The 14,853-nt window shown below is 39.5% G+C and overlaps 1 protein-coding gene across 8 annotated transcripts in view; it reads right to left on the bottom strand.

The window, feature by feature from the left end:
* SGIP1 (SH3 domain GRB2 like endophilin interacting protein 1) overlaps positions 1 to 14,853 on the bottom strand; it is a 232,570-nt gene that overhangs the window by 66,131 nt on the left and 151,586 nt on the right. For 4 of the 8 annotated variants that reach the window (XM_018045247.1, XM_005678298.3, XM_013962763.2 and 1 more), the window contains 4 exons: positions 11,643 to 11,735; positions 10,189 to 10,263; positions 7,573 to 8,064; positions 279 to 406 (listed from right to left, as the gene is read on the bottom strand). In XM_018045247.1, coding sequence (XP_017900736.1) covers positions 279 to 406; positions 7,573 to 8,064; positions 10,189 to 10,263; positions 11,643 to 11,735 — 788 coding nt within the window. The remainder of the gene's footprint in view (positions 1 to 278; positions 407 to 7,572; positions 8,065 to 10,188; positions 10,264 to 11,642; positions 11,736 to 14,853) is intronic. The other 4 variants (XM_018045259.1, XM_018045264.1, XM_005678301.3 and 1 more) reach the window with 1 other exon arrangement.

The following is a 14,853-nucleotide window of genomic DNA, read 5'->3' as shown; positions in this document are numbered from 1 at the left end:
ATCTTAATTTTCATCAAACCCACTGGGGAAGAACTGAAGACCCCACGATCCTGTTCCTACTACTTTAGGCCATGGCTTGAATGATGGTGGAGATTTGAGGGCAATTGAAATACACTCTCTGATTGCAGTGACTTTCAGATTTCACCCAATGAGGGCCATTGGTGCAGGTGCTGTAAAGCTTAGACCTGGAGTTGAGATGACCCATGTTCAGCCATTTGGACTCTGTTTGTCATTCCCACTGTATGCTTCTGAGCAGGACAGGGCAGAAGGGAACATACCACATCTCCAACTCCAGGCTTCCCTGGAGGTAGCTTTGGCCGAGACGGAGGCCGGGGAGGAGGTGGAGGTGGGGTCGTGCTGCTGCAAGGAACCAAGGGGGTGGCTGGCCGAGCAGGGGATGATGCACCTGGAAAACAAACTGGTATTAGAAAAGGCTAGAGACGCAGGTGGCCAAAGTGCTGTTATCACTTGATCCACCTTTCCTTTCCCACAGTAAAATGTTAATCACCAACACTTTCTTCACCTCAGCAGTTAATACAGTCAGCACTGTAGCACATGGGGTTTGGGTTTCTTTTTTTTTCAATAAAGAAAAAAAATCACTCAGTTGAACTATGGTTGATGGCTGAAGCTGAAGCTCATTGCCTTTTGTTGTCATGTGACACCCAGTGAAAGGTAAATCCTTTTATAACGCCCTGTGACAGATATACTTAATACTCTTTTGGCTGGGTGAGTGGGTAGCTTTCATTCTGATCATGATACACATGAAACTTATGATACGTTTTCTTGATCTTTACATATTCAGAATTTATGTCCAAGATGAAAACAGAGGTTAGAGCTTGAAGAAAAAAGATTTTTCACATTATATGTATATACGTGTGCGTTCGACTCTTTGCGACCCTATGGACTGTAGCCCACCAGGCTCCTCTGTCCATGGGATTCTCCAGGCAAGAATACTTGAGTGGGTGGCCATGCCCTCCTCCAGGGGATCTTCCTGACCCAGGGATCGAACCCACGTCTCTTTTGCCTCCTGCACTGGCAGGCGAGTTCTTTACCACTAAGTGCCACCTGGAAAGTCCGTGTGTGTGTGTGTGTGAGTGTGTGTGTGAGAGTGTGTATGTGTGAGTGTGTGTGTGTGAGTGTGTGTGTGTATGTATATATATATATGTGTGTGTGTCATGTATATAAATACCTTTATATATCTATAAAACATGTAGAAGAGAATTAGCCTTCTGATATGAGTAGTAACTTCATAAATGTAAGCAAACCCTTGATGGTAAGCAAAGAACAAAATATAAGAAAGCACATTAGCTATTGTGAGCATACTTTGTGTGTGGAATCTGAACAGAAACACATTGGGTTTAGAGGATTTTGGTTTTTAAAGGAGGCTGCTTAAGAGCCTGTCTGTGCAGAGGTTGCCTGCGATGATTTTTGTGATGATTTTTAAGAGTCTCTTGGATTTACTTTTCTGGCTGTCAATGACAAACATGTGAAACACAGAGGACACACAGAGGTCGGCATGCACGCTGATGAGCACACCAGAGGGGTCTCTAGACTTAGGGGTTTGCCTATCTTCAGGCATATGTCCGGGATATATGGGAAAGCTACCTGGCTCACAATCTTAAGAAAATCAAGTCAATATTCCAAATGGCTCTTGTTCAGTCAGAGAAGTTCCAACTACTCCTGAGGCTTTTTCACATTGGTTAGAAGCACAGGTATCAAAATACTCCAAGAAAATTCCAAGAAATTCTGTCCAAAGAAAATGTCTCCCCCTCCCCACCACCTCCCCTCCAACACACCACAAAACTCTGCTCTCTGGAGAATCCTAGACCAGCACCTCCATCTCCAGATTTTCAGATTTTCAAGGAACTTTGAAATTTGAATCTTTGAATTTTCAGATTTTCAAGAAACTTTAACCATCAAAACTCATCATCTCAGGATCTGCTTCCAACTTAGGAGAGTCCTTGGGGATGAAAGCCTTGTTCCTCTGTTTAAAGCAGTTTGAAATCTTGAGTTTGTTGTGTTTATCTGTGTGGTTTATTGTAAGTGTAATTACATTAGTGTGAAACCATACTAATTACCACCCATCCCTACCAATATTTCCTATTTACCACTACCAACTTTTAACTGTATTCTCACTTTTTATTTTGTTGGGCCAGTTATGCTGGCTATGCTACACATTTTATGTGCATTATCTTATTTCATCCCCACAATAAGCTGTGAAGGAAAATACTTCTACTATCTCAGTGGAAAGTAAGGCTCAGAGATATTCAATAACTTGATCAATGTCATATAGTTCAAATGGCCTATTTAACTACAAAGTCTGAGTTTTTAAATGCAGTATCTTATAGCTATAGGTGGACCTTAGCCCCACATTTTGCACAAAGCCTGGTCTTCTTTTTCCATGGGCTGACTGCACTTTTCTCTCAATATAAATATCCTTAGTATTTTGATGATCTTCTCTTGAATAAAAGAATAGGGGATATTTTGACAGGTCCTGCGACAAAGTTTTCTTTACACCTAGGATGTTTCCAGAAGTGACAGCAAAGAGATGGGAAATAAACGTTTGCACAGCAAAGTTTTTGTCTGGAAGTTTTATGGAACTGTTTTGGGGGTTCTATTTTGCTGGAAAACCATGTCATGCGTGTTGGGTCAAAATGTCTATCCAGGGTCTATTTCCAAGAAATGGTCTTCAGAGTCAGTCCCAGGAAAAGGTCAGCTGCTTATCCTTTTCCTACAAGTTCCAAAAGGGAAATTTAAAAATCCAGTTTCAGTAATTCTTGGAAAAGTGGAAACAAGTTATCATGGAGGCAGTATGAAATGCTGAAGGAACTGAAGAAAAGTCCTGACCTGAGCTCTGGCTCTGCCCGCCTCCTATCAACTATAAGATCTTGACTTCTCTGAACCTCAGCTTCATGTTTTAAAATATAGGACATGTTTCTACCTTACAAGGCAGTTGCAACAATCGAAATGGAAAATGCTTATTTAAGTAAATCATAAAATACTACACAAATGGAAGGCAGTTGTTGATGATGGTAAAATTTGTGCTTTTGATACAGATACAACTAAAAGCAAATAAAAACATGGCTAGTTAACTGGCGCTGTTTTCCTTTTGGAGTACCCTGTTTAACTTACTTTTTCTTTACTGAATTGATTTCATTGATTTGTTATGCAGTTAGACAACACCAAGGGGGTTTTAAAAAGCAAAACCCTGCTTGACGGCAGAGGGTAGTTTGGGCCTAAGGAGTATTTCATAACTGAACTAAGGCCTCACACGATGTCGTGAGATTACACAATTATTTTGTACTGAAAGAGTAAAGAGGGTTATTTGCACATCTCTATCCTTATTCTTCGATCTTCAATTCTACTTTCATTTCCCCTTCAAGCAGTGTTTATTCCCAAGACAATGCTAGAAACTAATTGGACAACATTGTTTAGCTTTAAATATCACATGTACATTCTTTGAATTAGTGAATTCAAAAAGTTGGCACCACTGACATGCTCTCAATCCATCTGCTGCTTTCAACCTGAAATCCCATCATAGTTTCTTTGGTAACTCCTGAGGACCATAAAACAACGGCTCCAACTTTCATTTCTTTTTGTGTTGTGTGTGTGTGTTGGCGGGGGGTGGGGGGGGGTGGTGGTGGGGCGGGGGAGGGAGGTGTGTGTTGTGGGGTTGGGGGTCAGCTGGGGGGAAGTAATCACTGGAATCCAACAAATCTGAGGTCAGATAGATCTTGACTTTGCTATTTATTGATCTGTAGCTGTGGCCAAGTCCTGCCTTTGAGCTTCCATTTCCTTATTGTAAAATGAGGCTAGTATATCACAATGTTATGGGGGAGAATCAAATGAATGAAAATATATGTACTTTGAAATATGCAAAGAATTATTCTTCCCCAACTTGTGTTTCTTAGAACACAATTATACTATTTCTTTGACAAAAGTATTAAACATATGTGGGAAAGTTTTCATACTATGTTTCTTTTTAGGTAACTGGCACATTAAAAGCCCTAAAACAGTACAGTTCAATGGAGTTTTCTGCAATGATGAAAATGTTCTGGAATAAGTGCTGTCCAATAAGATAGTCATTAGTCACATGTACTGAGTACTGAATTGTGTACCCACTCACTGAGTGAGTACCCACTGAGTACTGAATTGTGGCTCCTGCATCTGAATAATTGATTTTTAATTTTAATTAATTGCCATTAAGATGAAAATATCCACATATGCCTAAAGGCTTCCATTTTTGACATTGCTGCTCTAAAAAAACTTATAGTTAGGAAATATATTTGTTTGATTCAACCCCAGGTAGTTCAAATTCATTTGTTTATGGATGTGTGGGGTGTGTCTGTTTGTGTTTAGCATCTTTTAATATGGGTTTAGTTTCCCCAGTTGGGAAATGTTGAACATTCTATCTTTACTAACACTTCTCTTTCCCTGGTCTCCAAAATTGCTACAGGCCAAGGAAACACTTTTTCCATTCCATCCCCTGGGCACACAGCCCACACAGGAGAAGAGATAGTCTTTGCCAAGAATCAGTGTCTGCTGCATTCCAGTAAAGCAATATTCTGGCCAAACTATGTATTTTAAATCCTTGCCATAAGGAAATTAAAGTTCTTGAAGCAAATTCTTAACTTGCAACTTTTTCAACAGCAGGTAACTATTTCGATCCACAAATACTGTCTAAACTTGGTCAGTGACAGTCATCTTGCTGTGAATGAAATTTTTAATGTAGGTATACAATTTGAGATATACAGGAAAAGTTATTCCCATCAGGCTGTTATAAAAAGCAGATAATGATAAACATTACTAATCTTTAAAACATGAGACCATATCCTATTGTTTCAATCCTAAGTTAATCTTTCTGCCAATCTGTGTACATTTCATCAGTAAAAGTTTAATGAGCAAATAAACTGGGACTTAATTAAGGAGATAATGGTGCACAGTTTTATTTATTCATGAGTTTCACTGGCCCAGTTTGGTTTTCCACTTAGAAATTCAATTCGTTAATATTAGCAAAGTATAGTATTTTCCAGCTCAATTATTAAGAACCAATAGTCTTTACTGGTAACACTTTCAAGTAATTTTAAGTAAGAATATGGAAGTTAAACATTAAAATGACAACAAAACTGCCAAGGATTCCAGAAAGAAAGCTAGAGCTTCTCTATTTATTCATTAAATCAATGATCAATTCAATTAATCAAGTATATCCCAGAACCTTGTAGAAGGTGCTGGAGGAGCCTGGCGAGTAACAAAGCTGTCCTGTCTTCCCCTCCCCCAATGAAAGGTGTTTACTTTGGGTAGAGTATAGTGACCAGGCTACTGGAGAGAAGGTATTATTCCTTGAAAAGCTTTAAGACTTTCAGAAGACTCAGAGCCTGGCCCAGGAAAGAGTCCCATTCAAGACAGTGGAAACATGTCTCTCTTTGACACAGGACAACCAGCTTCTTTTGGGCTGAGGTCTGAACTGGAGGCTTTACTTAGAGGCCTTTTATTATCTTTACAGTTAGGTAAGGACCCTTACATCACCCCAAAAGATCTAAAAAAGAAATAGAGGATGGAGGTGGGGCTCTAACCCCCAGAAATACAGAAAGGAGCACAAAGCAGTAGGTTTGGAGAAAAGACTTTTGGCAGTCTTGATGACGGTGTGTAATATAGGTGCATGTCAGGGTCAGACAAGTTTGTGATATTTTGTCACTAATCCTTGCAAGGGCTCCTAGAGGACACAGTGGTTAAGAACACAGGCCTGGGATCAGATAGACCTGAGAATGAGTACCAAGTCTATCACCTCTAGCAGTGTAAACTTAGGCAAATTACTAAACATCCATGAGCCTCAGTTTTCATATCTGTAAAATGGGGGAAATAAGAGTATTCACCTCATGAGGTTGTTGTAGGAATGAAATGATGTACATAAAGTTCTTAGCATAAAGCCAGGAAAAGAAACTATTGCTGTTGTTCTTATTGGCAAAATAAAGGCTCTCTGGGACCCTATGGTAAAGAAACCTGCTGATTTTGTTTTAGCACAGTTTTTCAAACTTAAATTTGATTACTGAACTGTTTTCCCTTTCTGGTGAAGGAGGGGAACACCTGTGATACAAAACACTGATTTTGTGTACGGTACAGAAGATTCTCCAGTCCTCTCCTTGATTAGCTTGGATGCTCTCACTTTAAAGCTCAGAGCAATTTGCAAATGCAGAGCAAACACTGAAAGATGTGCCCTTGAAAGCAGAAGCAATGATGACTATTAGAACAAAGACAAACATATTTCCTTGCTGTCTCTTAATAGATTTGAATAATTTAAACTTGGTCACCTCTTTCAAAGCAAATAAAAAACAAATAGCCCTTGACACCCCTGAGAAGGTACCTAACAAAAAGGACAGGAACAAGAGAGAAGGCACCAGAGGATCTTGTAGATAAACAAGAGCACGAATGGAATGAGTGATACAGAAGAAGAATGCGTTAGGGATCTCTTGATCTTTCCTGGGTATGCATGGCAGTTCCTATCCTTTCATCATTAGAGAATACAAAATGAAGCTTCAAACAGGAAAACCAAATTAAAAAAAATCAGATTCCATGGCAATATTTGCATGTAGAGTCCCAAAAGGTACATTTGTGACAAACTGCTCCATCACCTGTCACCACACTTAGAACTGACCTTATAGGCTGACTAGCCTGTCAAATGATGACATCAGAGAGCAGTTTGTTTCAGCGGCAGCCTGATTAGGCTGGAGACGCAATAAGGCAGCCTCTTTTCTGCTGTCCTCTAAAATCTCCTTTTCAAATCCTACTTCTTTGTCTCTGAAATGGAGAAGTTAACATAGTTTCCCAACCCCCCTCCCCAAAAAAAGAAATAGAAAACACATATACCTACAAAAACCAGGGCTTTTGGAAAAAATATAGATTTATAAGCTTATAAATCGAATAATGTCTGAGGATCGAATGTATAACACGGTGATTATCGTTGATAACACTGTACTGTATGATTGAAATTTGCCAAGAGAGTAGAGCTTAAATGTTCTCGTCAAAGAAAAAAAAAAGGTAAGTATGTGAGGTGATGGATGTATTAACTTGGTGGGAAGAATATTTCACAATGTATGCGTGTATCAAATTATCACATTGTACACTGTAAATATCTCATAATTTTGTCAGTTATATTTCAATAAAGTGGAAGAATTAAAAAAAAACAACAACAACTAGGGCCCCTGTGGAGACACCTGATGAGGAAATCAGATATTTAACCTGAAGCACATTTTCTGTGAAATCTGTCTTTCTAGAACTTTCCTGAATTCTAAAAATGACATCACAGCTTTCTTTAAAAAATAGAGCTCTTATCTGCAGGGTGGAAGGGCACTCCTAAGGGTCAGGAGTGCAGGGCAGGACACATCCACAGACTTGCACTATGACCGCGAGCATTCGATGGACTAGGACATGCCACAGGGCACAGGACACCCACAGCAAAGGAGGGATGGCTGAAGCTCTAAAGCCAGCTGCCAGGCAGGAGGAGGGTGTTGCTCACACTGCAGCAGCCACGGCCATTCGCGGTCACACGAAGCACACGCAAACAGTAAGACGTACCACTGGTGGTCCCCGTACCACTGCCCGAGCCGGGTCCGGGGGACGAGACCACAGTCCTGTAGGTGGGTGGTGGTGGGGGAGGCGGAGTTGCTCTCTGTCCCAACCCCAAATCTTTAGGAGATGAGATTGTTTCTAAGTAATCATCTTTAATGAAGTTCTGCTCAGCAACTTTCTTCTGGACTTCTTCTAAATTGAGTGGCGATGGTACATTGCGAGGAGGACCCGGAGGTCCTGAGGGGCCAGGAGGACCCAGGGGGCCCGGAGGTGGGGAGTCAGCTGGGTTGTCTGAGGCAGCTGGTGGGGACATCACCTTTTCCCTTGGAGTCAACTCTGGAGTAACACGTTCCGGGGATGTGTCAGAAAAATGGACCCACTTGTCTTCAGCATTAACAGCAACAGACTTGGGGGATAACACGGGGCCAAAAATGCTGTCCAAATCATTGATGGATGGTAGCTTTTCAATTTTGACCTCTGTGGCTGATTGGTCATTTCCTGTGGTTAAAGTAGTTGGTTTTAAAATTTAATTGACTTTGTTAAAATTGTTTGTATAGGAAGTGGGAGGGGAGAGGCAAAGCCTGATAAATAGGTTATTTTGTGAGGTGCCAAGGTGGGCATATTTCATGATGGAAAAATATCTTGATTATAGTTGAAGGGGAGGAGAGAGTTCCCCGCCTCTATATTGTGAACATTACCTTTTCTGCTATTATTTACCCTTGTGTGGGGTGATCTGACTTGGCTACATCTTCCATCACCAGAAGCTCAAGCATGCAACCGCCCTTCAGGGCTGCTCAGAAGAGAGCAGAGTATGGTCATTCTGAGAAGGCATTCTCAGAATTGTACAGGCTCTGGAACTGCAAATTTCAAACCCTTTTGGAAAGGTCCCTTTGGAAAGTCTGGCCTAATGAAATACATAGGACACAACAGAAAAAGAACTGATAGCTGAAAACCACCCTCATAGTTGATGAAGATTGTCTACTCTAGCATATTAAATGAAACTGTTTGGTGAAACCAATGATAATATATGTTAGTTTAAAAAATGATCACATCATAAGTAGTTGCATATCTTCCACCTTGAACACACCAGAAACACAGCACAAAGATTATTTAAAGAGATATCCCCACATGAATATTTACAAATATACACATACACACCCCACGCACCACACACATAGGATATTGAGAATTGTTACATACAAACCCATTTAATAAGGAAGAAAATTATAAAAAGTCTTTATAATTTTTTTCTCAAGTCTAACCTGTTAATACCATAGGCATAACTGATATGTATATGTATCTGAATTCATGAAATAAAAAGTCTGTTTTGCTTAAATTTAAGCAGTAGGTATTCTTTTTAATTCTTACCAATAACAAGAGAAAAACTAAAACTAATCTTCTATAGCTTGGCAGGAAGTAGTTGATAACAATTGAAATGTGAGGAATCATACTATTTTTTAAACCAAGGTTATTCAAATTAGAAATTGTTACCTAAATAACTGTAAGGCATGAGCCATTTTACATTTAAATAACCTTTTAGCTGTAAGAGTAGGCTTAATATTCTTATATTTTCAAATTTGAAAAAAGTTAACCTTCAAGGTTTCAAGGCCACAAATAAATGGGACAGCAGTTTGCCTGGGCCACAGTATTTATAAGTTCACTGCTGGCAGATTTACTTATCTCTAATATATTCATGAGAATACAAGGGGCCAAAATGATTTGAACTTGCAAACACCTTTACCTGTGACACAGGATGACTCTCTGTTGGGTTTGACTCAATATAAATTTCATCAGTGACTATGTCTTGCATTTGCTCTTGTTGATAAATACCCCCTCTGTAGTTATCAAACTCACCAGACTGCATAAATAGCTATGGATGAAGCTGCAATAGAATTCCAAAGGTGATGAAGAACTACATTCTAAGGACCCAGACACATAAAATAACTATTACTGCTTTTGAATTGCTAGTCCAGTAAGACTAGGTACATTATAAATTGTAGAAATCCATAGTATTCATTTTAATAGATGGTAAAACTATGCCTTAGAAGTCATCTGTCTAAAGGCATGCTGCAGTTCCTTGCCATATTTCATCATCCTTACACATCGCTTTGCCATGGGATAATAAATAATGACTACTGGGGAAAATCCTGCACCACCCAAGCTTATCTGTATGCTGCATATCCCAGGACCCATTTTATTATTACTGTGGACTACACAATATTAATTCTAGATAAAAACTTATCAGCTCTTGGAAAAATATGAATTATGCCTTGAGACTTTTAATTCTTCAGTCATTTAAAATGAGGTCCAATTTAGTGAAATGTCAGTTAAACAATGGCTTTTGATATTGAGTTTTTATTTCTCTTATCTCACAAATAAACATGGCCTTTGTTCAACAAAATTACACAGAGAAAAAAATGAGCTGAGAAAGTGAACCTCTTTGTGAAACCTGGGAGTGATACTTAAAGAAGTGTACATAGTAAACTGCAGCGGAAGTAAAACTAAATGCAACCATTTTCACGTTTAGTCTAGCCTATAGATTTCAACACATCAGAGGCATGTTGAGGTCCAGGGCCACTGCTGATTGCCGTACCATCCTAGGACAGAAAAAATAAAGCTTACCTGGTCCAACTGTTAAGGGGGAGCCTGTTCGGGGTGGGGTGGCTGGTACATTTTTTGGAGGCAGTGGTGGAGGTGCTGCCAAGAGATGAGAAGCCATACATTACTGATCAGTTTCTCCCTGAATTATGTATTATTTCCAAAATAAGCAGGATTTGGGCTTTCATTCATATTCTGCTATTGGAAAAGGAATAACTATTAGCAGTCCATTTTTTTTTTTAAGTTCAAAGTTTAGTGATTGAAGCAGGACTCATTCAGATTCTTCCATTTTATGATAAGAATTTGTCAAAAGAAAATCAGATAATAGCAACAATAATATCATCATTTCATATTCATTCCTTCCTTTGTTTTCTCTGTCAAAAGCCATCAAAGTCCTGTGACCTGTACTAGGAATGAAGGACATGGGGTTGAATACAATGAGCCTTTGCCCTCAAGGAATTTACAACTGAATGAAGGAAGATTGTGGTCCCAGGCAACTGCAATCCCGAGTGTGGTCAAGGAAATGAGAGCAGCCTGGGTGAGAGGCTTTTAATAGTCAGGATATTATAGCTTGGATTGAATCTGAAAAGATTTCTCAAAGAAATGTCTTGAATTTGGGTATATTTTTGAAATCTAAAGCAAAATGATTCGGGTCAAGGAAGAATGAACAGATTCCTTTGGTGGAAATTATAGCTGAAAAAAATCCTTAAGCTAGAAAAAGTGTTGTCTTACAGCTTAACCCAGAGACTCATCCTTTTGAACTGGGCTGTCACTTTGTGGGTAAAGTTAAGAATTTCAACAGGTAAATCTTTTTTTTTTTTTTCATTCTTTAAATGTATGTTTTCCTCTCACTGCTATATCTGGTAAATCTGACGAGTTTCCTTTTTCTTCAGGACTTCTTTCCCCAGTTACCTGGAGTAGGGGTTAGGGCCATTCTGGAATAAACAGGGCTGATGGCTCTGCTTTGAGATAAATGTGCCCTGATCTCCTCTCTCAGCTTCTCTCTTCCATATGGCATCATTCCTCTTGTTCTCCAGTTAAACTCTTTCCCCTCAATGTGTCCTCTCTATCCTTTGAAGCCTCAGTTGTTCTGTAGGACAAGCAGAGATCTTATCTGACTTGGTTAGCTCTGTGTTGTGTGCTAGCCCATGCCTAGAACATAGCAGGGTCTTTAGTCCACTTGCTTATCATGCCTGCATAAGCCTATTGAATGAATGCATGAAGAAGCCTGTGAGATGTCACACAAAGCAGCTGTGGTTCTAAGTTACTTATTTACTTTATCTATTGTATTATTCTTGTCTCAACCGACTGTCCCAGGCCCCTTAACTCTAATGCTTATTAGAATAACATCTCTTCTTAATATTAAATAGTCCAAATGTTGCTTACGTAGACTTCCTAAGGCTTGCCTAATTTCACTATGCAGACAGACAGTAAAATGAGTCACTTATTTTTCCAGACAGAGCAGACACATAACTTACTTCCAGTGGGAAAAGGCCTTGTTAACTTTGGCGACTCCACACTTGGATTAATTGGTTGGCCTGAACCCCATATCTCAGGCTGATCTAAAAGAACTGGAAACATAAAAAGAAAATTTCCCCGGGTGAGTTGAAAAGAGAAACATCCTGATTTTAGAACTTATAATTTCATGTTAAAGTGGAGCTTGACAAAATTATTTCTGCCTTGCCTCAGTCCTAGTAAATTAATTTAGAGATGCGTTGTTCCTGATTTTCTTCAACCAGAAAATGGAAAAAACAGCAGGGTGTGCATGTTTGTGTGTGTGTGTGTGAGCCCATGTGCAGAGGGGGTATATGTGTGTGGACATACAGCTAAATAAAAACTCCAAAACAGAGGGTCTGCATTTTTTTCCTGGTGGGTCACTTAAGGACATTCTAAATGTCAATACATTTCTGGCACCCACTTGAAAATACAGGCATTATTTCTATGGATATTTGTTTTAAGTTGGTTTATTAAAGTTTGCCAAGAATATGCTTCAAGAATGAAAATGTCTGAATTCTATACAGTTCTCACTTTTAAAGGATCTTATGGGATCTTGAAACAAGCCTTTTACAACATTATAAAGAGAAATTAAATTATTTAGAAATGGTGTACATGTTAAAAGAGCCAGAAAAATAAACAAGTGCGTAGCCATCTAAGGGCTTCCCTGTTGGGTCAGTGATAAAGAACCTGCCTGCCAGCGCAGGAGATACAAGAGATGTGGGTTCGATCCTGGGGTTGGGAAGATCAGGGGAGGGGGAACTGGCAACCCACTCCAGTGTTCTTGCCCAGAGAATCCCTTGGACAGAGGAGCCTGGCAGGCTACAGTCCATAGAGTCGCACAGAGTTGGACGCGACTGAGCATGCATGCATGTAGACATCTAAAGTAAATCAGGGAAATTGGTATTAGGCCTAAGGACAATGAATCTAATATTTCTTCTATTTTTTGTTTCTTCCTTCTGACTTTTTTTGTTGCTATGGTAACAATGTGGTACACTAGTTCTCATCATCTCTCATGTGCCATGGTCTCTGTAAGTACTGCCTGTGATTCATTATGTTGTAAAACACAGGCTGGGAATTAGTTGGATGTGGATTTGATCCAGCCTCCATGGGGTTGCAAAGAATCGGACACGACTGAGCGACTGAACTGAATTGAACTACTAGGACCTTGGGCAATTCATGCAACCTCTGAGCTTCCCTTCCTTCAGTGCAGAGATAGTAAGAACCATCTCTAAGAGTTAGTAAAAGTATTAAAGGAGGTAATGTATATAAATATAATGTACACAAAATACCTATCACAAGGCCAATAGCTAGTACGATTTTTCAGTCCTCACCATACCACCAAGCGGTTGATAGTGAGGAGACCAGAGATGACAGTGATTAAACAACTTGCTCAGCAACACATGGTGAGAATAGAAGAGCTAAGGTCTGATCCCAGGCTTGCATACCTAACTCCAAAAAACACACTTTCCTCTCAGGCCTTGTAAACTAGTGATAGAAGAACCAATCAAAAATGTAAGAGTGGGTAGATAAGAAACGTAGGCGGAAGAGCTCATATGCTTGGTGCCAAGGCTGGAACTTTACTGAACTTCAGAGGTTAAAAGCACCTAGAGCATAATCAGGCCAGGCTTATTGTGTGTCTCCTCTTCATCACAAACCTCAGTGATGGTCTTAGCTCTGTTTTTTGTTTTAACATGAAAGCATACATTGTCCAACGATCTAACACAGCATTTTGTTTTTTCCATGGATTCAGTGAGGGATACCACTTTGATTTCTAAGAACTGTTTTCTATTTTGTATATCACGTTTCCATATATGATGGAATTTTTTAATAGGTAGATTCAAATGTAACAAATCAAACCACCTTCAGTTACTACACATATCAGTAAAAGTGAGACTGATCCCAGATGAGTTAATACGACAACTGAGCAACCTTAATGCTGGGCCCCCTTTCCTTATGGATTCTAAGTTGCAGACATTTAAATCACTGAAGGAGTATTTAGGGATGTTCCTTATTCACTTTCCTAACTACATTATTGAAAAATACTCAGTTGTGGCTGCCTGCTAGTTGTCTCCCAGGATCCATTCTCCATTTCTGCTACAGTTAAAGCTTAGCTGGCCAGATGGCACTAAATTCTTTCTGATGGGCTCTGGCTGGAAGTGGTGTGCGTCTCTTCCAGGTTTTGCTCTTATAAGAATTGGCAGTGAGTTCCATGGGCCCTCCCCTACACTTCTTTCTTCTGACTGGGACATAATGAGAATTTGAGCAGCCCCCTTGCACCCAGAAGTGAAGGCCACATGCTGGGGATGGCAGAGCTGCCCTTCCAGTCCTATATTTTGTACTTTGAGACTGTTTACATGAAACAGAAATAAAATCTATCTTGTTTAATTTACTATACTTTGGAGTCTCTTTGTCATTGTATCTGAGCCTACTCATTATGCTTTTAAGTCTTATCATCCTCAGCATTTTAATCTCCTTCACCAATGGGTCTTAGAAAAATCACATTTTATTATATGCAATCACAGTGTTCTTAAATCTAATGATTTTTTATAAAAAACATTCCATGTTATCAAATACAGCTGCTGGAGATCCATGCATTAGAATTAGACCTACATACATCTTACGAACAGGTTAGATCCCTTTCATAAGCAGTTTATGTCAGTAAGGTTTACATTATTCACAGCCATCCAAAAATGGTTAATATTTAAAAGCTGAAATATTTAATTCTAGGAATTAAATTTAGTAGGTAAATCCAACAATAACAGCCAAAATGATATTTCTCCCATAACATCATGTTTCTAAGTTGTTAAATGATTTAAGGTCATTTCTGAGTCTTGAGTTTGCAAACAGTGTCTGTTCTGCGAGCAGTCCAATTGCCACCTCCAGTGATGAGCTGGACAATAGAGAAAGTGTGGTCAGAGAGGCTAGATCACAAGTACAGTGATAATGAGGAGGGATTTGAAGGTCTGGCTCCATAGTGATGGCAGTTTGGCTCATAAACCAGCTACTCCCCGACCAGTGAGTTGTACAGATTTTCAGTAATTCTTATTGAAAGAAGAGTGAACTTGTGGAAGAGTGAAGTTGTCAGCTCTTAGCTACCTCTGGAGGTAAAATTTCAAATCCTGAAATACTAAGAGGTCTGCAAACTAAACTCCTATGCTGATAACACACCCACATCAGAACTATTCTTTCACA

Source organism: Capra hircus, chromosome 3, assembly GCF_001704415.2.
Source record: "Capra hircus breed San Clemente chromosome 3, ASM170441v1, whole genome shotgun sequence".
In the NCBI taxonomy this organism is placed as follows: Eukaryota; Metazoa; Chordata; class Mammalia; order Artiodactyla; family Bovidae; genus Capra; species Capra hircus.
Note: the sequence above shows the minus strand (reverse complement) of the source record. Positions and strands in the feature narration are given on the sequence as shown.